We start from the raw sequence: 27,954 nt of genomic DNA, 5'->3' as shown, positions 1-27,954 counted from the left end.
TTGGATTTGTTGTAATCCAGGATGATCTGTGGCTTCTTGCATGTGAAGTGAAAAAATTGTCACAGAAGACTGTGTGACCCCGCAGGCCTTCGGTGACTTCAAGCACATCTCTCATCCCCTGGTTCTTTTCTGGCTGTCCACTCACAGACTTGCCCGTGTAGACTTGCATTTTCCAGGCGTAACTCGTTTCAGAATCACACGCAGCCCAGATTTTTATGCCGTATTTCCCTGGCTTACTAGATATGTATTGCTTGAATGGACAGCGCCCTCTAAACGGCACCAGGCTCTCATCCACAGTGACATTTGGGCCAGGATTGAACATCATCGGCAGACGTTCAACCCATTTGTTCCAGACCAGTCGGATTGCTGCTAATTTATCAGTAGCACGTCGAGCAATTCTTGTTTGCTTGTCATCAAACCTGATGACCCTTGATATTTTCTGGAAGTTTTTCAAAGTCATAACTGCACCAAAAATTGCCCTTCCAGAATCTGGATGCCATAAACTTTGCATGTTCTCATTATTAGACCGGTAAACCCCAGCAAGAATGACAACACCGAAAAAGGCCTGAATGTCTGGCAAATCCAGATCCGTCCACTCAGCACAAACTTGTCTCCCCTCCACATTTGTTTTTTCAAGCACAATCTCTTGAATTTCTTCTGTCAAAAATAATTCAAAGGTGGACTTGATGTTCTCAGCATGAGAACATGCATACCTTGTTATTCCTGGGGTCATATCCAGTGCTGTCTTTGAATATTTTGCAGGGGGTGGCAGTGATGTCCAGCATTCCATTTCTCGAGAGGTAAGTGTCTGGCTCCTCATGAGCATCCTCTTCATCTGAAGTTTCCTCATCCGTTCCGATGGGATCTTGGTCCGGGTTATCTTCTGTTTCAGAAGCTTCATCTGTTTCAGAAGTGTCCTCTGATGCAGCATCTTCATCGCTAGAGTCTAAAATATAATCCAGGGTCTCCTGAAGACTGAACTGTTTCGCCATGTTGTAACAGAATTAACTGTGAGCTGCATGCAAGTCACAGTTATACCTGAGCTGCAGTCACATGACTTTGTTTTCAAAGCAAATCTGCAGAACCAGACAAAATAGTCTGCCTCAAACTATTTGATCCTGGTATCTGGACTGCGTGTGTGTGCGTGCTAAATCGTTTTGTCTCATCCTGTCATCTCTCTCTCACTCTCTCTCCCTCTTTGTGGTGGTTCTGCATTTTGCATGATTTTTTTGAAAAAATTATAAGAGAGCAGTTGTTTTATATCCTCACAAATGTATTCCTGTGTGTGTGTGTGTGAGTGAGAGAGTGTGTGAGTACACATTGTCGGTGTCAGTGCACCACTTTATATTTGTCTTGGTTCTGCATTTTGGATGATTTTATTTGACAAATTATAGCCTTACAAATGTGTGTGTGTGTGTGTACGCGTGTTGTGAGCAATATAATTTAGCATTGTGGATGTTTTTTGCATTGGTGGAAGTGTGCCACTTTATTTGTGCCATTTCTGTCGATGTGTTCTGCGTTGTTTCTGATTTTGATGATGAATTGTTTCTATTTTGATTGATTAATTATTCAGATATTAAAAGCAGGGAATGTGTCGTATCAGTTATATCCATTACTTCTGCATTCTGCATCTGGCATTCGATGATGACACACAAACCAGGATGAAGATGAGGGAGCTGACTTTGAGAGAAAAGCAAGCAATTTGGATGCTAAAAGAAAAGAGGAAGTCAGAGCTCTAGCAAAAATAAAGGGCATGGAGAAGAGTTTGGAAACCACCAGCAACCAACAATGACCTGATCGGCTGAGAAAACAACAGTAGTTGATGACAGACAAATCATAAAAGATGTGAATATGAAGCCTAAAAGTGCTGTTCTTTTTATTTGGTAAAACATGTATGTGTTGAAACGGCTAATAATAAAATGTGACATTCTGTAGTTTTGTCTCATATTCATCTTTTAATCATATTTGCAAATGTCTTGACTCCACAGCCAACAGAGTAATTTTGTCTTTACTGTTCCAATACTTATGGAGGGCACTGTATATATATATATGTGTGTGTGTGTGTGTGTATGTGTATGTGTGATGTGAGAAAGGTTTGAATAGGAAAAACATAAAAAAACAAGTTTGAATCACTAGGAAAACACTGAATCATAAACACGTGACTTGTAAATTACATTATATTTACATAAAACATATAATCAAATAGAAGGCTACTAAACAGTCATGTCACTTATTCATTACAGTACATTTCAGTTAAAAGAAGCTTTTTATTGCCATTGTAAAAGTGCTAAAGGCAACAATTCTGTATTACTTTAAAATTATAATTATTGTTTTTAATTGTCAATTATTATATAATCATTTTGTAATAAATTTGGTGATTATTATATTATTTATATTTAAAGCACCAGAACATTGAGAGTAAGACGTTATTTGTAGATCTTTTAGAGCTTCTCCTACAACACCAGCCTTCAAAAGACTAGATTTTAAGACTGTATGTAATTTAGCAGATTATATATACTGCGAGTAAACCTATAGAGTTCATACAGATGTGAATAGCTCTCCGAATCTCTCCAGCACTGGCTGCAGGTACTGATGCGGAGACAAAACCTGTGATTATACGTCTGAAACACACACATCTTCAGCACACACTCACCTGAGACTTGTGTTAATGCCATCATATGTGAGAGAGACAAATTATAAGACATTTCCACCAGAATCGCTCGAGGTTGTACCTTAGGTAAGGTCCTCTTCAGATCACGGACTGGTGTAATTGTCATGACTTCAGATCAAACAGACAAAGTGTTCACGAGTTCACACTTACATATATTTAGCACGATAAACGTAATGCGTATTTGGCGAGTATGGTAATACGTTATTGGCGTGCTGTCCTGGGGAAGGGCTCTGTGCTCGGGAACTGCCCGAACCCAGAGTACCCCCCATGTGGTGAGAACTGAATGGAAAATGGAGGAGAAGGGGTGGTGGAGGGATGCTGAGTAATCGTCAAATGAATGGAGGTATGACGGCTGTATTTATATCCATGTACTGATGAACTTGATTACGTGCCACTTGTGTCTAATTAGGCTAAGTATCTGACGTGCTCCTCCCGAACTTTGTTAATTAAACATCATTTGTTTCGCTCCTGAAGACTGTGTACAGTGTTTTTCACAACAGGAAGTCCATAAGAGTCCTCGCTTCAGCCCAATAAACCGTGTATTTGTCAGAAACAGCCAATAGCGAGATTTACTGTGATCTACAAGCTAAAGGTCTTTCAGTAAATAAACTGCACACATGACTGTCTATCTGTAGGACAACAAGCACGGAAGGACGCAGTTACCCAGGTTAATGATTGATGTACAGCCACACAAACACACTTACACTGATAAATTAACTCCTGAAGAGCTGCTTTGATGCTCTATCGTGTACAATGTGCAGTTCTACTTATACAGTCTCACATATATAAGTATATAACTACCGATACTATTCATTTTGTCTTTAATCATTTTTAAATATTGTATACCTAATTCTTCGTCTTTTCTTCTCCACCTGTTTTTTCTGTCCAGTGTTCATGCCTTAACTTTGCCAACTCTATTATTGCATCCTTCTCATGGCCATTTAATAATTTTTGACTTTTCAGTCCGAGTTAAATCTCTTTTTTTGGCTCATTTTATCTGTAAAAGAAAACTTGCTTAAGAATTATGCACGCCTGAATATAAGGCTTCCTGATGTATAATCCTTCATGGACAATTATATCAATTATAAATGATTAAACACAAAATTAATAGATTGATGTGGTTTGGAATTGGTAGAATGCGCTTGGAAAAAAATATAATCAGAATATCCACTTGCATAATAATTATGCACGCACTGTATATAGCTAGGGGACAATTCAGAGACCACTTGAAAATTTGTCTGCAGGATTTACGATTTATATTTATGTGTTTGAGTAAAACATTATTTTTACACAAAAGATGCCATGTTTTCAGACGTTTATTCAGTTTTAGACAACACAATACTAACTTCAGAAGAGTTAAGAAATCAACAAACAAAATGAAAACATTTCAGTTTCAAAACATTGTCACTTTCTGCAAAGAAAAACAAATGCTCTAAATGACAATATTTTTATTTGAAATTTGGAAATGTTATCAGACCTTTATCCACCTTACTTTTCCCAACGGCGGAAGCTGTTTTCTGTGAATATGTGAGGCTTCTGGTTCATTAGCTGCTGTAGGAAATAACGAGAAGAGATTGAGAAGAATAAGAAAGTGTAGTAAATGGTAGATAGTATTAAAATAATATGGTAAGACAAACCACTTTGCAATATTAAGCAGCAAAACCAGCTGTATAGCTGGAAGCGAATGAGACCAGAAGCCAGATCACATTTGCTATTACGGGAAAAATTGAATTTTAACATTAAATATGAACATTTTATTGCATGTCTGTTACAATTAAAGTGATGAAATTGTAAAAGTAAGAACTTCACTAGTGACCAAAGTTCACAGTGCATTAATGTCTGTCAGCAGGGTGATTTGTGCTGTTAGTAATCAATGATGTAATTAATAAACACACACACGATAAAGGTTCGGTAAGATATTTTAGAAGTCTCTTCTGCTCACCAAGGCTGTGCTTATTTGAAGGATCATGTGACACTGAATACTGGAATAATGATGCTGAAAATTCAGTTTTAATCACAGGAATAAATGACATTTTATAATATATTCACATTCAAATTGTGATCATATTTCACAACTTTACTGTATTTTTCAAACAAATAAATGCAGCCTTGGTGAGCAGAAGAGACTCAAAAAAAAAAAAAAAAAAAACTTAGTAATATTTCAATGCCCAGTTTTTTCAACTGCTTACATTTTCAATATGTTGCCTCTTTTTTCCCAAACTTTACACACAAATGCAAGAATTGCACACAAACTGCAAAATGCCTCACCTCTTGCAAAATGAAGCACTGCATTAAGAAAATAACACATCGCAAAAGCAAACATTTGAAAACACCTTTGCCATAATATTAATTCCTGTTAGATTTTCGCGTGTTATATAGAGAATTGTGCGTTGAGTTTTGCAAAAAGTTTTTTATGAAACTGAAACCTGAGTCAAAAGCAGAGAATTAGTGAGTGTCAGCTTTCAGAAATGTGTGACAAGTAAAGATTGTGTGTGTAAGGAGTAAACTGTTATTAATAAATAATACGTTAACCATCCACTAAACAGCCACATGGGGGTGCTGTTATCTCCCCACTTATGTTTCTATTAGTACTGTCAAACCATTAATCACACCCAAAATAAACGTTTTTGTTTACATAATATATGTGTGTGCACTGTGTTTATTTATTAAGTATATATAAATACAAACACATGCATGTATATATTTAAGAAAAACATGCTATGTTTATATATTAAATATATTTATATATAAAATATATACATGTAAATATTTTCAAAATATATACGGTATGTGTGTGTATTTAAATATACATAATAAATAAACACAGCACACACTCATTTATTATGTAAACAAAAACGTTTATTTTGGATGCGATTAAACAGCACTAGTTTCTACATTGTAAAGGGTTTTTAACGTTTATTGAGGTAACTGTTAGGACTTCCACAGACAGAATTTCAAAACAAACACAAGCTTCTTCACACAACTTTAGAGTTTTTATTTTGTAAAGTTCAGTTTAATTTTCTAAAGGAAACGCTCATTCGTAACATACACATTTACCAGCACACACAACTAATTCTCCCGTTTGATTTCCACAAACGTTATGTTAAAACAACCTGCACGTCAAGCAAAAAACTCCCCTCCTGATTATTTGTACAGCGTTTCCGCTCTTTTCGACAGACATGAACACATATATATGCTTTCCGTGAGGTGCGGCTGCGGCGGGACGGGGGTCGTGGGATGAGGTCACTGGTGTCCAGTCTGTCCGTCGGAGCTGAGGAAGGTTTGTGTGTGATGCTGAGGTCATGTGACGTGCCGAGTCTGTTTCAGACCAGTGTTGAGACTTCAAGAACAATAATTTAGCAGAGATCCACGGCAGGTGCCCAGCATTAGCAGACTGGGGTTACAAATCAAGAGGAGAAGGGGTAAGTCATTAGTGGTGTTTATCAGGCAGACGTGGACGTCCAGAGAGGTCACCAGCCCTGTCGCTAATGTTCGTTACGCAGGAGGCCTGGCGCACTTTCGTTAACAGTCGCTTTCAGATGAGACGCTACGTCTTGCCTCTCTGGTCCAGTCTGCCGCACGGAACCATGGGAAAAGTTCTCCCGACGCGCGCTGTCATCTGAGGACCAGAAAACAGGAAGAGGTGAAGATCTGTGTCATATTTCACTGAAAAATCAACAGAAAAATTATGTTTTGCTTTCTTGTACCAATATAATTTGTGGTATTTTGCTGCCAATTCTCATTAACTTAATGACAAAAAAATACCATAATGTGTCTTACTGTTTTACTTTGTAGTTTTTTTTCTTTCCAGTATTGCAATATATTTTTTTACAAAATATTTTTTTTTACAAAAATCTATATCTATTGTTATTAATAAATTAAAGCCAGTACAGTACAACAAATACAATTATAATGTATAAACTTTAAATTCAATAATAATGCATATATTACAGTAATAAAAACTCAATTTGTGTTGGTCATTGTCATGAAAATGCTATATATAAGTATTATATATATATATATATATATTAAATATTATATATGATATGCCAAAAATAATAATTATAATTAACATAATTCCTATTTCGTATTACTTTTTATCACTTTTTATTATACAGTCATGTTATCAGCATAAAAGCCTGTTTTTTTTCAAATGACTACACAATAATACTAATAATAATCATTATTATTATAGTTAAGAATAATTAATTTTAAATTAGTAAACACAAATACAATAACATTATTAGTATTTAAAAAATGACATGTATATTTAAAAATGTATAGACTTGAGGTGAAGTACACTACCGTTAAGTTTCTGGTGAGTAGAATTTTTTATTTTGAATAAAAGTATCAAGTTCTTTAGCAAGGGTGCATTAAATTGATCAAAAATTAGCGTACAGACATTTTTGTTTTAAAATAAATGCTGTTCTTTTGTTCTCTCTATTTGTCAAATAATAAGCATAAATGTTTCTTGAAAACAAATCAAATTAGTAATGATGCTGAAAATTCAGCTTTGCATCGCAGGAATAAATTACTTTTTTAACATACATTCATGTAGAAAACAGCCTTTTTAAATTTGTAATAATATTTCAGAATATTACAGATTTCACTGTATTTTTGATCAAATAAATGCAGCCTTGGTGAGCAGAAGAGACTTTAAAATAGTATAATAGTAACAGTGAAGCTTGCCTTAGCAAACACCCCTAATAAATACATAAATATAACATATATCTCTCAAAAGTGCTGGCCTTTCAAGAGGCATTTCTCAGCAATTCTGTGATGATTTGCAGTTTATTTTGACTCATTTCCAGTGTGTTATGTCATTCATGTGGTCTGTGTGTTTACGGTGTCACGTCAGTCTGGGTGTTTTGGCACCTGGATCACGACACGACGCAGCGGCAGCTCATGCAGTCCTGTCCGCTCTCGTCCGGCGGGTTCAGCTTCCTCATCTTGTGCTGACGGATCTCTCGCACCAGCGTGTAAAATGCATCCTCCACACCCTGCACACACACCAGGAGAAACGCCAACCAATGCTGGTGCTATTGAGAGACTCGGGAAACTCACACACATCTCACAGATCAGTACCAAACCAGACCAGATCGAGGTCTGAGTAACACTCCTGTGCACAGAACTGCACGGGAACCTAGTGATGAAACCAGTAAAAGTGACAGACATACTGCAGTAATGTGAGGGTAAATGTGTGCTCTTGGTCTTTTCCTTGCAGCTCTCGTCAGATGGGCAAAACACAAAGCGGCAGTGAGTCATTCCCTGCAGTGTTATACAACACACCCTCTGTGTGTGTGTGTGTGTGTGTGTGTGTGTGTAGGTGGCCGTGAGGAGAATTACTGCACTAAATACTGTAAATCCAAAGAATCTTCCAGAACCATAAAACTTATAAAACCCCTGAGACTCAGAAAGCTAAAATATACATCCCTCATAAATGTTGTCCTTGAAAGATACAAACTATAAAATCTTCAAGAAGAAACAATCAGCACTTGTGTACAGTACTTCATAAGTCTTTTTAAAAATTAGACTATTTACACAAAATGTTGCAAAATTTTAAAATTAAGTGCTAAAATATGTTTTTTTTTTTATAGTTTCAGGCAGGTTTATTATAGTTAACTGGAACTACAACTAAAAACATAAAAAAAAAAAAAAAATTAAAATCAAATAAAACTTTGCATGATTTGACAAAATAAACATTACCTGAAATAAAATGTATTTAAAAAAAATAAAAAAATAAATCTACTTATTTTATTTCAGCTACTAACTACTACTAATAATAAACTATTTACACTTCACTAAAAAGTCAAATAATTTAACTAAAATCAAACTGAAACAGAAAATACAAAAAGTCTAAATATTAAAAAAGTGTAATAGTACCTCAAATATTTCTAAATCATTATTATTCATTATTATTATTATTCAGAATATTTTTTTTATATATATTTTTGGGTGAAATCTTTCTTTAAGGACTTTGTACAAGTTACATTTTCTGCACGAAACAAAAGGCAAAACAAAACAAAACTAAAAAGCTAAACAAAAAAGCAAACAAACAAACAAAAACATCACAAAGCTTAAAAAAAAACAAAACACAAAACAAAAACACAACAGAAAAACAAAAAAACTAATCAAAAAGCAAAACAAAAAAGCAAACAAACAAACAAAAAAAAGCTAAAAAAAACAAAAGCAAAAAAAAAAAAAAAAAAGATTTGAAATAAACCTAGTCAGAAATACTGTATTGTAGGTGGGTCAGTTGTTTTGGAAACAGTTTACACTCAGATGACTATATTTTAAAGGGGTCATATGATGCGATTTCAAGTATTTCTTTCTCTCTGGAGTGTTACAAGCGGTTCATGCATAGATAAGATCCCTGAAGTTGCAAAGATTAAAGTCTCAAAACCAAAGAGATATTCTTTATAAAAGTTGAGACTCTGTCACGCCCCCCTAAAATGGCTCGTTCAAACACGTCTACGTCATGGTGTGGGAAGATTTTCATAACACCGCCCAAATGTTTACGGAAAAAAAAAGTGGGCGTGATTTTTGTTCTCTCTGTAGTATTGTTGCCACTGGCACCATGTCCTGGAGACGCTGTGCTTCGTTGTGAAAGCGAAACTACTTTGTTTGGGCTTCCAAAAGAGGACACAATTAGAAATCAGTGGTTAAGTTGTATTTACAACACTGTTCCAGAACAGTACAACCCAAATATTAGAGTGAGTGCAGCGCATTTTACGGAGGACTGTTTCCTGAACCTGGAAGAGTAGCCTACAATGCTGGCTGCACAAAGGCTGTTTCTATAGAGTGGGGCAGTTCCAACTTTGCAAAGACAGTCTGGCGCTTCTGACCACTGTAAGTACGTTTCTGCTACTGACGATTCAAACGTGAGTTTTGAGCAGTGTAGAGTAGTGCTTGTTTGTCGTTTCTCTGATCACAAATGCAGGCATGTCAAGTCAAGTCAAGTCACCTTTACTTATATAGCGCTTTTTACAATGCAAATTGTGTCAAAGCACTGCACAATATAAAAAAAAAAAAAAGGAAAATAAAGTGTCAATAAGTTTAAATAGTGTCTTTGCAATAAGGTCGGCGATATCGCTGGAAATGAAGCGTCCCCAACTGAGCAAGCCAGAGGCGACAGCGGCAAGGAACCAAAACTCCATCGGTGACAGAATGGAGAAAAAACCTTGGGAGAAACCAGGCTCAGTCGGGGGGCCAATTGTCCTCTGGCCAAACAAACCAGCAGTTCAGTTCCAAACTGCAGCAAGTCAGATTGAATGGGCTCAGCTGGTTCCAGTGGTCTTTTCCGATGGCTGTCTAAGTGGCGGGGTCCTCAATAGGGATCATTGGGGATCACATGGTAATGTTTACGCGGCGCGTGAAAAGACAGTACGCGGGAAAGGCCATCACAATACGGTAAGGGGCATAACATTTCCGCCTCACGCTTGAGGAATTCGGCCAATCACAACGCACTGGATAGCTGGCCAATCAGAGCACGCCTCGCTTCTCAGAAAGATGAGCTTTGTAAAAATCGACGAAAATAATGTGTTTTTTGAACTTTAAAATCACAAACACATTGCATTACACCAAATGCACAAAATATTGTTCTTTTTTTTGCAACGTCATATGACCCCTTCGACACTAGACACAGTCTCACTAGTTTTGCTGCAAGTAAATAAATAAACAAAATAAAAAATAGATCAATAAATGTATTAATCTTTAAACGACTGTCAGAAACTGTGACTGACCTGTCGTGTTTTAGCTGAGGTCTCGATGAAGGGGATCCCGTAGCTGCGTGCGAGCTCCTGCGCTTGCCGTGTGTCCACCGTCCGGGCCGGGAGGTCGCATTTGTTACCCACCAGCACCATGGGCACGTCATCCGAGTCCTTTACCCGTTTGATCTGTTCCCTGAGAGCCAACACAAAATGTCACGGTCAAACACAACCAGACTGTGGGCAGACATCTGATCCTAAACAAAATGTGGAGAAACTTGACTTCATTTCAACTTAGTTGACCAATTCACCTAGAACATCATCATACAATACGTGTCCCTTGTAGAGTAGAAAACTCCAAATGCATTGCAACAAAGTGCTGTGCGAAGTTCAATATGACAGCTTTGAGAACTAAATCCTAGTCCGTTCTCACCAAAGACAACAACGATAACTATAATGTTTTAAAAATCGTTATTTGAGGATAGAGAAATCCACACAAAAACTATAATGATAATGACACAGAGGAGTGATACAGTTAAAAATCACATTCAAAGTGTTTAAAAAAAAATAAAAAACAATGACAGCCAATCAGAATCCATCCGGCTTTAAAGAGTTCAAGCATTTAAAGCAACAAAACGCACAAAACTGCAGTGTGCGCTCACAAAACACAACGTTGTCGTCTGTTGGCGTGGATGTTTAAACAGTTATCGTTATAGTTATCATTCTAGGTGCGAACGGACCTTAAGTCCCGCCTTCCAAAGAAAAGAGCCAATCGCTAAAGTCATTGCCTGGTTTGTATGAAACTTGTTAAGCCACTTAGGCCTAAAAATGTCTGGCAAATGTATGGATGTAATGCGAGATATAAATCTAGGCATCCGATGGCAATACATCACACTGATAATATAAGACTCTACACAGAATAACCTGCAAGTTTGTCAGTTTCCAAAACATTACATTTTGAAGCTGAACGAGAAGAATAAGCCGATCATATGTTTGGAATCTGTACGATTTTTTAATGTTTTTGAAAGAAGTCTCTTCTGCTCACCAAGGCTGCATTTATTTGATCAAAAATATAGTATAAACAGTGTAATAAATCTAAAATAACTGTTTTCTACAATATGTGAATATATGTTAAAAAGTCATCTATTCCTGTGATCAAAGCTGAATTACTCCAGTGTCACATGATTCTTCAGAAATCATTCTAATATATTGATTGGTGCTCATTATTAATAATGCGCATAAGAGACTTTTTCAAAAACATTTAAAAATCTTATCTATTACATACTTTTGCCTGATAGTGCAAACTGATTATCAACTGCCATCTGCATCTGGTATTAAACAGTGCACTACTATTCCCATGTTGTACTGTAATTCATGTATTAAAAATGCATTATCTAGACCCCATTACCCACAAACAACAAACGGATTGATGTAATCCAGTTATCCTCCTTTTGCTTTCTCCTTTCATGTCCTTGAAAGCTCTCTCTCTCCTTTAGTCTAATTGAGTTGGGATCGATTTCACTGGCACTGCAGCATCATACTCCATCTGACTTTCTGCTGTCCTCTCAAGCACAAATACTGAATATTTAGCAACGGATACCCAGTCAAAGATGCAGTTTAAGGATCTGACGGTGTAATCCATGCTGTGTTTCTGCCGTGACGTCAAACGTGCTGATAAATAAGACTAAGAGGTGACAGTGGGAATCAGAATCAATGCTAACATGATTTCAGGGGTCACAGGGTTAAAGGGCTCACATAAGGTGGCATTACACTTCTCTGTGTAATTTGCAGTTTAACACATCAGCTTTGGCTCTTGGCTTTAGTAACTAAACAAATTATTCCAGGTCATATTTTACACTAAAATTAAAAGAAAGAAAGAAAGAAAAGATTTCACAACAGTTTGTCACGCAAATTTGTCGCAATGACAATAGAAAGCTGCTTGGTTTAAATGTGACTTCTGTGACCTGTGCTTCAAACACTGCTAGCCAAAGGCAATGGACCTCACCTGTTTTGCTTACAAAAATTTTGCTGAAATTTCGCTAAGGTGACTGCGCTTTAAAACAGCATTTTCAAACATGATCACAACCAAAACACAATGACATTTGCCCTTGTAACTGAAAAAAGGTTAGCCAATCATAACAGAAGTTATTTACATATACAAGTCTTAAAGTTACCACAGCAAAAAAAATGAATTTCTGATATCCATTTTCTTGCTTCAAGATAAAATTTAAGAAATGCAAAGGATATTGAAGAGATATTTTAAGGACAAATTCCCAACAGTTTCAGCCTGACAGCTGATTATCAAACACACACCTGTACTGATGAATGTCCTCAAAGGACTTGGTGTTATTGATGGCAAACACACAGAGGAAGCCCTCTCCTGTCCTCATGTACTGATCCCTCATAGCGCTGTACTCCTCCTGACCTGCAGTGTCCAAGATGTCCAGGAGACACGTCTCCCCGTCAATCACCACCTGCTTCCTGTAGGAGTCCTGCAGACAAATCAACACCAAACTCAAGCCTGCTTTCACCAGCAAGACCATTTCTTGTTTATTTCTTACTCTGTAGCCAATAAGCTTTAGTCATTTCACACATTTTTTTTTGTGTGTGTGCCAAATAAAGGATTTTGGGGACAAAGCGACAGGGTCTGAATCAGTAAACAGACAGTGGAGATGGTTGAGTTGCGTCCCGTCAGACCCATAAACACGCATCTCCTTGCTCGTGTGTTAGCGCACAGCGGTTGCACCATAAAAAGGACATTGTTTGTCCAGAGACGGGCGTGGCGGGAAAAGAGGACAGAGAGAGCGAGGGACGTGTAGAAGCACGTACACACACACACACACACATCCCTCATGCTGGGAGCAAACGCAGGCCGAGGGGAAACTCCTGCAGTTTATTTGATACTGAGTGTGCAGAGAAACTGAATCAGTGAATGGTAGAGCTGGGGTTTATATTCATTGCCCAGTGATGTTGTGAGATATACTGAAGAGACGGACCACTGGTCAATTTAATAAAGCATAACGTACAGTACAAGAGAGCTAAGAATGTACCAGAATCAAATCAAACAAAAGGGACGGTTCGCCCAAAAATGAAAACTGTCATGAATTACTCACCCTCATGTCGTTCCAAACCCATAAGACCTTCGTTAATCTTCTGAACACACATTAAGATATTTTTGAAGAATTTCGAGAGCTCTCTGACCCTCCCATAGACAGCAAGGATCTTAACACGATCAAGGTCCGGAAACGTAGCAAGATCGTTAAAATAATCAATTTGACATCGGTGGTTCAGCTACGAGAATACTGTTTGTTTTTCCAAAGATGAACAGAGATCTTACGGGTTTGGAACGACATGAAGGTGAGTAATTCATGACAGAGTTTTCATTTTTGGGTGAACTATCCCTTTAACATTAGTTAACTTGCATAAAGGGATAGTTCACCTAAAAATAAAAAGTTGCCGAAAATGTGCCCACCCTCAGGCCATCCAAGATGTAGATGAGTTTGTTTCTTCATCAGATTCCAATACTTATGGAGGGCACTGTATTTGTTTAGAGCTGTTTTGGACTGTTTTTGCTTGCGAACAGTGCTTGATCTGTACAGGTTTCTCTCCTGATTCAGACCAGATCACTTTTTCACTGGAGGAAGCAAAATTATGGATTATGGACTCATATTTTAGCGGGAAAGAATGGTTTGAAGTTACAAACGCCTTGATGGATTGGAGTTGTGTGGATTATTGTGATGTTTTTATCAGCTGTTTGGACTCTCATTCTGACGGCACCCATTCACTTCAGAGGATCCTTTGGTGAGCAAGCGATGTAATGCTACATTTCTCCAAATCTGATGAAGAAACAAACTCATCTACATCTTGGATGGCCTGAGGGTGGGCACATTCCTTTCTTTGTTAATGTTAGTTAATACAAATACAGCTATTCATTGTTCATATTAGCTCAGGTCCATTAAATAATATAAACAGATATTTGATAATTGTTGAAAAAGTTACAAATAATTAAGATTAATAAACACTTTAGTAGCATTTGTTGTTAGTTTGTGTTAACTAATGTAATTAAATAATGGTAATCTATGAAAACCTATTTGAAAAGGGTTACTAAATTTTTACAGCCCTATGAGAAAACATTTTATATATATACTGTGGATTAGGGACGACACAATGACGATAACCATGATATTTAAAAAGTGAAATATCGATGTTAATATTGCACATACAAAAACAATCGTATGATTATCCGCAATAATCCAGTGCCAGTAACTGGTTGACACTCCAACACAGTAGGTGGCAGTATTGCACCCTAACACTGACTGCCATCCGTCATGAAATGGAAAAAAGACAATGGCTGTGTCCAAATTCAGGGTCTGCATCCTTCGGAGTACTCATTTGAAGGATGTTACGTCACAGCACCGCGACGAAGGCTGTCCAAATTCGTAGGATCCTTCAAATGCGGCCCACAAATACGTCCTCCTTTTCCCCGAATTGGAAGGATGGGTGTGGTGGATCCTTTCCCGTCCTACCTATCCCATAATTCTTTTCGGCAGAGCGTAATGGCGGACGAAGCGAGCGGTAGCGGAGTGGGAGAGGAGTTTCTCTGACAAAACAAGCTAAAGTTTATGCTTCGGCTCAATGAATTTGTAGGAGAAATTAGTAGAATTCTTAAAAACAAATAAAAATAGGCTATAATGGCTTACCTGGATGTGACTGTCTTGTAGTCTGATATAAAAAACTCTCCGACAACGAGCAAAGAAAGTATTTAATTTATTTAATTGCTTTATTTCTTCCAAAAGAATTAAAATGAGGAGAATAACTCTTTGTTTGTCCATTTTCCCGCTTCTTGCTTGGCGCTGTCACGGTTGCTAGGCGACAGGATATGAGCAACGGGTAAGGGAGGGAACTGAAATAAGGGTAGGCTGTCCAAATTCACAAACACCGACTTCCGGGTTTTGCGGACGTCGGAGGATCCCTCCTCCTTCAACCGGGTAGGAAGGATCCTAAGGAGGATGCAGACCCTGAATTTGGACACAGCCAATGACGGCACAATGTGTAGCTAATAATCTAATACAATAAGGCAGCTACAATAAAAAAAAGAAATTTCATAGAACATGGGGTCAAAACAACATTGGACCCCATTAACTCCTATTGAAATACTGTAACTAGCTGCAACAGCATTGCTGACCTTTATAATGATATATGACTATACCATTGTATGATGTTGTCACAGTTCCTAATTATCATTAGTATGATCATATTTCATGAATTATAAAATTACTGTAAAATAGAAATATAGGCAAAAAATTGGTTATAACTGTCTATTAGCTGCAGCTGACCAACACAAAACACAAAAAGTACAGTTATTGATTATGTATTGATATCAACCACAATGCCCTGATGATATTTTACATATACTGTAGCTGATACCGTATATATTATGTACACACACACACACACACACACACGTGTTACCTCTATAGTGGGGTCGTATTCATCCACAAAGTGGTTCTGGATGAGTTGGATGGTGAGAGCGCTCTTGCCCACGCCTCCAGCGCCCACCACCACCAGCTTATATTCAGTCATTCCTTCACTCCTCTTCAACCTCTCACCACACCTGAGGAGAAACCAGCAGCACCATCAATACAGACAAACCTCCCACTGCATCCAGATTCACTGATTTCTATTATAGACACGGCAAAGATCCTCTTCAGGTCTTAAGGTATGTTTAGGAAAGGATTCATAAGACAATGTTTGTCAGCTGTGCTTCGTTGAAATTAGCATATAAGAAGTCCAAAGTCTCACCCTCTCAAATCTTTTACTATATGACTAAAAGTTTTACATTTCAACTAAAGCCGGCAAATTATTACAAGCTGGTGCACTTTGGTGCTTTTTCTGTAGTTATTCATCCGTATTAAGGACCAGATACAGCAAACCAAACAAGCGGTGAAGAAAGCTGACTGTGGTGTCGCTTCATGTCGACTACATTTTGGCCAACTGGTTATGTTTGAACACAACACAAAGACTACAGTCAGCAATGCATGCATGTTCTGCACCTCTCCATACCAGTAGGTGGCAGTAGTTTGTATGCGTCACTCTAAAAAGGGAAACTGTAAGTGCTAGGACTGCGAATATACAAACTATAAACAAAACAGCGTTGCGTATTTTGCTTACTGTCACTTTAACCATTTTTTTGCCTTGTGTACTAGTTTGTGAAGCTGAACTGTGGAAGCCCATTTCCGCCACTGAATAAAAAATAAAAGTTTATATCTCACACTTCTAACTTTATTTCTCGCAATTGCGAGTTTACATCTCACAATTGTGACTTTTTTCTCAGAACTGACAAATAAACTCGCAGTTGTGAGTTATAAAGTCAGTATTGCGTGATATAAACTCTTTAAAAGAAATAAGTCAGAATTGCACATTTTTATCTTGCATTAATGACTTTATCGCAATTGAGTTTATATCACACAATTCTATATTAGAAAATTAGATATTAGAAAAGGTAGTATCATCACAACTATGTTCCTTCTTAGAGAAAAATGCTATATATGAGGATATCCAGTCAGGTTTTAGACCATATCATAGTACCGAGACTGCTCTCACTAGAGTTACAAACGACCTGCTCTTATCATCTGATCGTGGTTGTATCTCTTTATTAGTGCTACTGGATCTTAGCGCTGCGTTCGACACTTTCGACCACAACATTCTTTTGAATAGACTAGAAAACTTTGTTGGCATTAGAGGAAGTGCACTGGCATGGTTCAAATCGTACTTGACCGCCATCAATTCATGGCAGTACATGAAGAGGTATCATAACAATCACAAGTGCGGTATGGAGTTCCTCAAGGCTCAGTACTAGGCCCCTTACTTTTCACGCTTAACATGTTACCCTTGGGAGATATCATTAGGAAACATGGTGTTAGCATTCACTGTTATGCTGATTATACTCAGTTCTATATTTCTTTGCGAGCCGATGAAACATACCAATTTGCAAAACTAACAGAATGTATAGTTGATATCAAAAACTGGTGCAAAAAAACAGAGGTGCTAATTATTGGACCAAAATTTTTTGCATGTAATAACCTAGATCCCTGTCTAATACTCGATGGCTGCTCTGTAAATTCTTCATTATCAGTTAAGAACCTAGGCATACTTTTTGATAGCAAACTTTCCTTTGAAAAACATGTTTCTAGCATTTGTAAAACTGCATGTTTCCATCTTAAAAAAAAAATATATATATATATATATATATATATTGACACTGAGAGCATAGGTTGTAATTTAGGACCTTTGCTCTCAATGTCAAATGCAGAAACATTAATTCATGCATTCATGACCTCGAGGCTAGATTACTATAATGCTTTATTGGGTGGTTGCTCTGCACATTTAATAAACAAACTCCAGCTGGTTCAAAATGCAGCAGCTAGAGTTCTCACTAGAACCAGGAATTATGACCACATTAGCCCAGTTCTGTCAACACTGCACTGGCTCCCCATTAAACATTGTATACATTTTAAGATCTTGCTAAAATCAACTTCTGGCGGGAGATCGTTTTCCTATTTAGCGCCCAAACTCTGGAACAATCTACCTAACACTGTTCGGGAAGCAGACACACTCTGTCAGTTTAAATCTAGATTAAAGACCCATCTCTTTAACCTGTCTTACACATAATACATTATCGCATTTCTATAATTCAAATCCGTTAAAGGATTTTTAGGCTGCATTAATTAGGTCAACCGGAACCGGGAACACTTCCCAAAACACCCGATGTACTTGTTACATCGTTAGAAGAATGGCATTTACACCGTTTCTTATTCCGAGGTCACCGTAGCCATCCAGATTCAGTATCCAGATCAGATGGTCACTACAGCCACCCGGATCCAGTCCGTATCCAGATCAGATGGCGGATCAGCACCTAGAGATGACCTCTACAGCCCTGAACGCCAGCAGAGACCAGGACTAGATGAGCCCCAGAGACTGATCCCAAGTGAAGACCCTGTCTCCTAGTCGGCCATCGGGACAAGACCACAGGAACCAGATGAGTCCTTTGCACAATCCGACTCTGCTGCAGCCTAGATTTGAACTGCTGATTTTGTCTGGCCAGAGGAGAATGACACTATTTCGACACACTATTCCCCGTCTAAAGCTGGTGTAAAGCTGCTTTGACACAATTTGCATTGTTAAAAGTGCTATACAAATAATAATGACTTGACTTGAATTGAGAAAAAAGTAAGTAATTCTGAGTTGTATTGAGTTGTAATTCTGAAAAATAAAGTCAGAATTGCGAGATATAAACTCAATTGTGAAACTCAATTAAACTCAAAACTGTTTCCCAAAAGCATTGTTAGCCAACTATGATCGCAAGTTCCCTCATTAGCAACATAGTTTAACAATCTGATGTTTTTAATGAAACAATAGTTCCAACAAACATTTGCAAACAGTATCGCAATCTTGTGGGTGTAGAACTACAGCTCTTACTATAATTTTACTATAATAAAACTCATTTTCGGAAGGGAAATGCTGTTGTTGTGTAAAAGAACGTCCAAAAGACATAAAACCGTTTCAGTGTTTAGATGAAAACGGTGTTGTGCAAACACCCCCCTTAGTCCACCAAGACCAAGAATCCTGGAGAATTTATCCTAAAGAAATCTGGAATGCTCTTTCATGTTCCACTGTTTAGTATTCAGTGAACAAACTCGCACAGAACTGCAAGGAAGATAAACTATGAAATATGGAAAGCATTCCGGCACTTGAAATAAGACCCAAGCTTGCAGCGCTCCAAGCTTTTATCTGATAACTGATCATTTTGTGGGTTTCGGTTCAAGTTTCAACACGGTCTAAAACAGCATTAACTCTGAAAGTGATCCAGCTACCGTCCCTCATTGGTTTTATCATCATCGGCTGGATGTTGCTAGTTTCGGGTGGTTCATGTTGTTTTCCTGACTGTGAGGTCCTGTGGTTTCATTACAACTGCATTTCCAAAGAAAAAGACAGCTCCTGGGAAATGCAAGTTATTTATTTTTCAACGTCGCTACAAATTAAGCATTCATTCCCACAACTTTTTAATTTATACCCTTATTTTAGTTCAAACTTGGCCACGATTTAACTAAACAAGGGCACCAAATTAGTACTATGTGGCCACGATTTAACTAAGACAAAGGAATCAATTAGTACAACAAGGCTACAATTTAACTAAAACCAGCAAACGAAACAATAAAACATTCCAATTACATTTGTTGGAAGATTAAACTCTTAACACACAATGCAAACTCTTAAAAGGATAGTTCACAAACCTGGATGTCATTCCAAACCTGTTCGATTTTATTTATTTTTTTTCTGTGCAAGTCAATGGGGTCCAAACTTTTGGAGATCATTGACCTTCATTGTATAGATAAAAAAATATATAAATTAAAATATATTGATTAAAAATAACTAATTAAATAGTCACACCATATGACATTTCACAGAGCAAACTAATCTTTATTTGTTTTAAAATTTCTGACCATTTGAACTTTTTTCCATTTGAATTGAAACTTACTTTATTAACCATGACACCCATTTTACCCCCCCCCCCCCAATGTTTGTCGTACCACATGACTTTCATTTAGTGAAAGAATATTAATAAAAAACAGCGAATAACTTTTTTTCCTAAGAAATATTCATTACAAAAAATGCCAAACTAGCATAATTTTCAAGAAATTCATTCTTTTAATGAGGGTTTTTTTCTTCATTATTATATTAGGACAGTCGCACCACCCTGATTTTTTAACGTTATGCCCCTAAGTAATATTAAAATTAATTTTAAGTCGTAGAAATAAAACAAACATAAAAAACGTATTATTAAAAGTCATTCTGTGTATGAATTTTTGCATATTTGATGGTTACACCATATGACAATTTTGGTGTTATTAGTGCTAAATTTAAACTTTTCTTGAAATCGGTATGACATTTAAAAAAATAAACATAATACTTAATATAAATACAGTATATTATAACATGAATAGTATTGAGAGTCTAAAAACTTTGCATGGGTATTATCCTTTTTTTTTTTGAGCATTTGAGCATTGAGCATTTTCTTTATTACAGACACACTTATTTGTCATTGACCCTGCTACACACCACATAACTCCATACAGAGTTCACTTTAAGACACAACAGTGGTGAGCATCCATGGCAGCACATCACCAGACAGACTATATTAGTCCCAGGGTGTGGGATTTTATTATTAGATATCTATTTGTCGTCAACTGGGCTTTAGCTCAAGATCAGCAGAGGTGTGTGTTAATGATTAATGAAAACACAAAGTTTCTTTGTACTATGGAGACTGAAACTTATGAGAGTCCAGCGCAGTGTATCTCTGAGTGCTGGACGATTAATGAGTAACTCCACACACACTCCCAACACGCTCTCACACACACGATTGAGCTATTAAAGGCAAAGGGCAGGGAGTTCATACATGATAGACACTCTTATGTGTATGACTGCCTTAAATCATTTAAAGCCAAAGAAAATATTGCGGTAAATGCAATAGAAGAAACAAAGAGACTTATGAATAATAACTACATATTTACACTGAAAGGCTTAAAAATCAAATTAAGCCCACCCTCAAGATATTCTGGTCTCTAGATATGGACTTCAAAGAAAGTCTATGGGATTTTTTACCTGTTTTATCATCCACCATGAGAAAATCATACAGTAACTTTGATAACTTAGACAGGCAATAGCAAAATTCACCATAGGCTTGAAAAATGCAAGGACATGAACGCAGATGCTTCTACCTGTGCAATCTCGGTTTCATTCTGAAACAACATAACTGAATACGCAATGAACAGGTTTTTTTTTCTGAGAAATTAGAAGCAGATCACACCCAGTCAGGTGTGCCGTGGAAAATTATCTAAACTTCATCTATTATAATTCGTTATTATTATTTTAAATCAGAGGGTTTTACAAATGTTTAACCAATAAGCATTAAAAAGAGCTTGTCAGTAAATCTTCATAACGCCATTGGATCATCTCTTACCGAAACCTCGTAACTCCACTCAGATTGACACAGCCTGGAGGATCTCCGCTTTTTTGCAATAAAAGGGTAAATAAATAATTGATGTTTGAATAGTACAGCGTTTTCTTTACTCAAACACCATGTCTGTAAAGGCTAATGTTTTTGTGTGCTTGAAGTGCGGAGAAGTAGGTTATTTGCGTCTGTCAGAGTACGGCTGTTTCTAAAGCATGCTGCGCCATCTATTTTACAAAACTAAGCTCAGTATCGACTCAAGAAAGAACTGCGATGTATTCGGAAAATCCCTGAATCATTTCTCAATTCGCAATGCATCGATTTATTTTCCCAGCCCTAACCTTTTCCTTACAAAAACAAATCGATTTGCAACAGGAGGCCTTTATTCACCTCCCGGAGCTGTGGATGCGCTTTATTTGACTACTTTTGGACTGTTGAACAAAAACACCCGCCCATGCAGGGCTCGACAGTGCGAGCATTTCACTCGCATTTGCGACTAAAAATAGATGTGTGCGAACTGGAAAATGTATTTAGGAGCACAAGTGCGAATACAAAACAAAATACAAAACAGCCTAACTTCTACAGTAGCCTAGACAAACGTATTAATTTATTCTGTTTATTTATGGAAAAATTGCGATGCAGCCTCATATGATTACTTTAGAACTTTAAAAAGGCAACGGTTTAATTTAAATGAGCACAGATGAGAAGAAAAGCGGAGCGAGTTAAAGTGAAGACGCGCTGAATGACGCACATTCGCCACTAGAGGGCGCTGCCGTTACCCCGGTAACCCAGTAAACAAATCAGCTGCGCTACTTTCCTAAAACTGTGTAAATAATGTTTCACACTCGCAGTCATTTAGATATTTATATTCGCTTTAGTCTTCACAATAGCATCAAATAATTCTTACTTAAAGACTTAATGAGCTATTTATTTTCAAACATTGTTTCTAAGCTAAAACATGGCCCATCCACTGATCTATAATAGAGAACAGTGGGCCTATCTATACATCAACGACTGATTCGTTATTATTGTTCAGTAACACAAGCTCCATTAGTTAACATGAAAAAAAACAATGACTGCATTTATTAATAATGCTATCTTAATTTCAACTTAATAATACATTATAAAATCAAACGTTGTCTTAATATAATTCAATGGAGCTAACATTAACTAACATAGTTGTATTTTTTATTAATCAACATTAACAAAGAATATTAACTACTGCAACAATTAGCTATTGCACATTTTTAGTTAATGTTAACCTGCTTTAACTAATGTTAACAAATGGGACTTACTTACCTATTGTTCTTTCGTTCATTTGAACAATCTTTTGCACTCTAATCTTGAAACACTTGTTTACTTTATATCTTTATATATTTTTTATAAAAGTCTTTTAGTAAATTATCTTTAATAAAGTTATTTAACCTGTTAGGAGGACAACACTTTTTTTCACTTAGAAATTATATATTGTGATTTAAAAACAAAAACATATACCGTGACAAAAGCTTCAATGATTATTGTGAAAATTTTATACCGACACAGTTTAATAGGATTATAACTAATTACATAATTAGCCTATTTAATAGTGTCTGAAGTAAAATTATTTAAGAACCTTGTGTACTTTCTGTATTCTGATAAATTAAATAATTGTGCTTGTAAATGTCTCTTTGTATCCCCTTATTAAGCTAAAACACCTCATTTGAAAAATTTGCATTGCGCCCCTAAATTTTTTTAATGCGCTCCTAAATTTTTTGACTTAGGAGCACATGTGCTCCTTGGGGAAAAGGTAAGCGTCAAGCCCTGCCATGCCATTATTAATCAACTTTCCATCCAGATTTTGCACTGTTTTGTTATTGATAAAGAGATATGCGTTAAAAAAACTTTGCGAAATTTGCTGTCAACAGCCTGTTTCCATCCAACTGGCCTTTTACCGATAAAATGGTGTGCGTCATGACGTCATCCCTAAAAAAACGAATTGTCGCATAAGTTTTGCAAAAAAATGTTGCCCTTGAGCTGTTTCCATACATAATTTATCCTTTTGCGTAAATTATAGACTACTTACTTTACTTTTACTTTTGTCATTTAGCAGACGCTTTTGTCCAAAGCGACTTACAAATAAGAAAAAGTAACTAAAACTAAAAAGTTACAACTCTATAAATACTATCTACCCACATATTTAAGAAAATAAAGAAATTAAATAAAATTAACACATGCATATAACAACAACATTTCAATAATAAACATATCAATGAAAAAATTAAATAAAAAGCTACTACTATCCCTTGCCGGTGTCCCTGCCCGGTGGAGTCGCACGGTAGAGTCGATGGTCTTTACACTCTAGGCCAGCTGTTCTTCATCCATTTGAAACAAAACAACAAGAACGAAAAAAAGCCTAGGCTATATTAAATTGTATAGGCCTACATAAAATAATTTTTATTAAGTGTCATGTTTTTTTTGTATTTTGTTATAGACTAGATAGATAGGCCACTGTTGATAATCAAGCAATGATCATAAACAGTTGCAGTTGTATTATTATCATTTTTCTGATTAACATTTACAGGAAATAGGAAAGTTCATTCCGGTTATTTTATTTTATGTCATAATAAAATACAGTCAGACAAAAATATTGAAGAAACGTGAAAAAAATATATTTTTTCCCCTCACTCCACAACAAATCATTTAAGTTTAACGGTAGAAAGAACTCAGAACAAAGCAAGAATAAAATAGAAGCGAAGAAGCCAAAACGAATTCATTTAAAGTTTTGTACTTCAGGTTCATGTAAAACAAAATGTGCTTGGCATAATATGACGGGGTTATGGTGGTCAAGCTGAAGGGCACGGACTACAGGCTATTTAAACTGAACAGTGCACTGTAAAACAAATTAATAATAATAATAATCATGTAAACGTAGGCTAGCCTACTAACACCAAATTAAGATAAGTATGTTTGAGAGGTAACTCGTCATTTCTTACCATGTATAAAATAATTTTAGATACAATTTAATAATGATTTAATGCGCTTTTGAGCTACAGGGAAACGGTGCTTTAACGAGAGCAACACCATGAACACGAGCTGCCTATAGGCTGATTCTGTCATGTGACTCCACATTTATTTGCGTTAAAGCCCCTTTTCTCGACAAAAAGTGTTTCCAAACTAATTTTTGCGACATTTGAAGTATCGATATGGAATTTATGCTCTAAAGTTAAACGGAAAAAGATTTTTAATCGATAATTGGCAATTCCATCAGCTATATCGTAAATATTTTAAAGCGCTAAATATTTTTTCGCTAAAAAATCCTTGGATGGAAACCTGGTTATTGTTACATGTCTGTGTTTTATCCTGTGACCTAGTTTTGACAATTCTGTTTAATTAGTTATTGAGTACATTGAGTTTATTAACAACTATTAGAAAATGTCAAATAAAAATATTATTTAATAAAATATAATATTTAAATTTATATAGTCACGGTTTCTGTAATTTTAGCTAAGCAAGTTACGAATATTCCCAAGTTCACCCCCGATGTAATAACAAATTTAGCATTTTAAATGCACAATACTTAACGATTTGTCTTAAGAGTAATCATTAAAAAAAACATGCCATTTTTACAGTAACTATTTTGGAGTATCACATCATGAGATCAGTATTGTGTATTCCTGCATCCCTAATTTATTTGATTTAATTTCAGCTTTATTTAAATTACTGAAAATGATTCGTAATAGTTTTAGTAAATAATATTGAACACTGGTCTTTACTGGTTTAAGATGGTCTCAACTGGTTTAACCTGACAGGTCTTTGGCTAGTCTAGCTGATCTCCCAACCTGACCAGCCCAAAACCGCTTTAAAACCAGCAAACAGACCTGCCTGTGAGACAAGAAAGCATCTTAGACCTGCTTAATCCTGCTTTTCAGATTTATAATGAGTCACAGGCACAGCTGTTCAATCACCGAGATTTATTACCAAAACTTTATTTTTGGTTTTCGCCTAAATTATAACTAATTTCAAATTCTGTGTTTCTGTAAATGTCTCATTCTGAATCATCCCTAGAGTGATATTCTGGTCTAGTTACGACTCCGTTCCTCCTGGAAGTCTTGAGTTTTATCATCTGTCAGGTGAATATGGTAAGTGTGATTGCTTAGGAAAGCAACAGCATTCCTCTCGTCAGTAAGCGATGTGATTTATCATTGAAAAACTACAGGCAACTACACATCGGCTCTGGGATCTGCCAAGACTTTAGAGCCGCATACATGCACCCGGTCACCAATATGAAACCCTATAGTCCCTCTGGACGCTCAGGATAAACTTACTGACACTATCAGCTCTGCGTTTTACCAACACTGACATACATCCAATACCTAGAATTGGAAATGATTTGCCTAATCATTGTGATCTGACAGTTAGAGTAATTTAAAATCACATATTGCTAAACATTATATTAGGGCACCAGTAAATGGTCTCAACAGAATATGAAGTATCAGTTTTCCCTGAGCCGCAACCCTACAACAGAAGCAGGCCTAAGTGGTTTCCAGTCCGGTTCAGACAGTAAAAGGAATCTCACATGGGAGACGAAGGAATCGAACACTGAGGAACCATAACAGATCCAGGCTGAGCGAGCGACTGACATCATCCCCCAAAATAACCAGCACTGGCCTGATCATTACATCTGTCTAGCCTAAATGTGCTGCCCTACACTGCAGACACTTCAAGACAATGTTGGTCTGAACGCATTACTGCACGGTATAGAGAAAAATGACAAAATACCAACAAAAATATGAACGCATTCTAATGTCAAACTCAGTTAATTAAATAATTCATGATGCAACTATTTCTCAAATAAATATAATTGTGTTCATTTGCTGGTGTTTGCATTTGCAAATATATTCTTTCTACCTTCTGGAAAAACATAAACTGGTTTTCTGGTATTAGCCAGTGTTATTTTAGTATTGTTCATGTACTATTATAGTATTTAATAATATTTTAGCATTTATTTTTAACTTGCTTTTTAATAATTTTACTACGTGACTGTCATTAAATTATTTATGTCATTTTAATGAGTTTTTTCTATTTCACTTTATTTTAATTTAGTATTTTAACCTAAACTTTTTTTTAGTAGTATTTTAATTAGTTTATTTTAGTATTGTTCATGTACTATTATAGTATTTAATAATATTTTAGCATTTTTTTTTATTTATGTTTTAGTTATTTTGCTAGGTGACTGTCATTTTTATTTTTTATTTTTTATTTTTATTAAGTCATTTTACTTTTTTTCTAATTAGCTTTTTTAATTTACTACTTTTTTATTATTATAGTTAGCTGCGTAATTTACATTTAAGATAGTTTTTTTTAGTTTAGTTTTCCCATCTAATATTTATATTTTATTTCAGTTTTTTTCTTCAGTTAAGAAAAAAATAATAAGTTTTAGTTTTAGACAATATCCAACACTGGTCTGGTTTAAGATGGTCTTAACTGGTTTAACCTGGCAAGTTGTTGGCTTCAGAAGAACATACTTTCATTTAGTATTAAAATTCACAAAACTCGCTGTACAGTATAAAAATCTACTGCAGGTGCAATGAAATATCAAACTTTTGTACTTAACGTTGAAACAGATTATTAAACTTCCTCAATGCTCTTCATCGTCCAGAAGTTACGAATCCTACTATTCCGAGGAATATTAATATTCATAAGCGGAGCCTTTGCTATTGGCGCGCTACCAAGCGACGTCAGCGGAAACTAATTGGTATTCAGCAAATGGTCCTTCGCCATTGGAGCAAACTCGGGATGGACTACTTAATATTCATGAGCTGGTCTTTGTCATAGTAGGAATGTGCGGTTCGTCCGGTACTATATGGGGCGTCACCCGAGTTCATACAGAGAGGCTCATAACTGTCTCATGGATGCCACCAAAACTGAACAAATTAGACAACATGTTTACATTCAGCGCCAGACGACAAACCTTTTCAAGCAACGGTCAGTTTGCTCGAGTACTAGATTGAGTGTAAACTGGTCTGATTCAGTGTTTAGATGCTTGAACAGGGTTCATTGTTACGGGTGGATAAAACATAACCTAATTCAATAAATACTACATGATGTTTTATCTCTATTTTCATCAAATAGCTTAAAATAAAACGCTGATTATTATTAAAAGTAGAGAATAGTACAGGGTCCATCGATGACTGATCGTCCACAAATGTAAACATTCTCATGCGGTTATAAAAACGCACCAATAATCGCCACAAATATCAACTGTGTGTGTAGATTAATACAAATATGTGTTTCAGGTAAACAATACTTGTCACTATGAGTCGGTCCACTTGGTCACCTCACAATATTACACTGCAATCTAACGATTTATGTTTAAAATAACACAACAATTGTCACTTCACCTCTGATTCCCCGGATACAGCCACTCTCCAGGAGATTGCGTTTATTTGGAGATTTTCCTGGATTGCATTAGATGTAGCAGACAGTCCGGTGTGAACAATGTGCTCCGCTGTAGTGTGTGTGTGTGTGCAGCCTACGCCCAGCCCATACAACACACAGCCCCGCCCCTCAGCTCAGCCACCAATCCT

General features: G+C 36.4%; 2 protein-coding genes across 6 annotated transcripts in view; both read right to left on the bottom strand.

Moving 5' to 3' along the window:
- LOC306868558 (tumor susceptibility gene 101 protein-like) overlaps positions 1-2,686 on the bottom strand; it is a 21,650-nt gene extending 18,964 nt beyond the window's left edge. Inside the window, exon 1 of one of the 2 annotated variants that reach the window (XM_079414803.1) lies at positions 2,654-2,686. The gene's annotated coding sequence lies outside the window, so the exon portion shown is untranslated. The remainder of the gene's footprint in view (positions 1-2,653) is intronic. The other variant, XM_079414802.1, reaches the window with a different exon arrangement.
- A 1,283-nt stretch (positions 2,687-3,969) lies between these two features.
- Positions 3,970-27,954, bottom strand: LOC306868419 (GTPase HRas-like). 4 transcript variants are annotated; one of them, XR_013784101.1, is made up of 7 exons: positions 27,769-27,954; positions 15,850-15,991; positions 12,691-12,869; positions 10,414-10,573; positions 7,547-7,671; positions 5,704-6,290; positions 3,971-4,608 (listed from the first exon to the last, which is right to left on the bottom strand). XR_013784101.1 is itself a non-coding variant. In XM_079414569.1 (6 exons), exons 2-5 carry the CDS (start codon positions 15,958-15,960, stop codon positions 7,552-7,554), a joined length of 570 nt encoding a protein of 189 aa, XP_079270695.1. In that variant the 5' UTR covers positions 15,961-15,991; positions 27,769-27,954; the 3' UTR covers positions 5,515-6,290; positions 7,547-7,551. The 4 variants fall into 4 exon arrangements, 3 of the variants coding, with proteins under 3 accessions (XP_079270697.1, XP_079270695.1, XP_079270696.1); XM_079414569.1 differs by lacking the exon at positions 3,971-4,608 and having other exon boundaries at positions 5,515-6,290; XM_079414571.1 differs by lacking the exons at positions 5,704-6,290; positions 7,547-7,671 and having other exon boundaries at positions 3,970-4,222; positions 27,769-27,888.

This window comes from Barbus barbus (assembly GCF_936440315.1).
Source record: "Barbus barbus genome assembly, chromosome: 50".
Taxonomy (NCBI): domain Eukaryota; kingdom Metazoa; phylum Chordata; class Actinopteri; order Cypriniformes; family Cyprinidae; genus Barbus; species Barbus barbus.
This window is presented reverse-complemented; position numbering and strand designations above follow the sequence as displayed.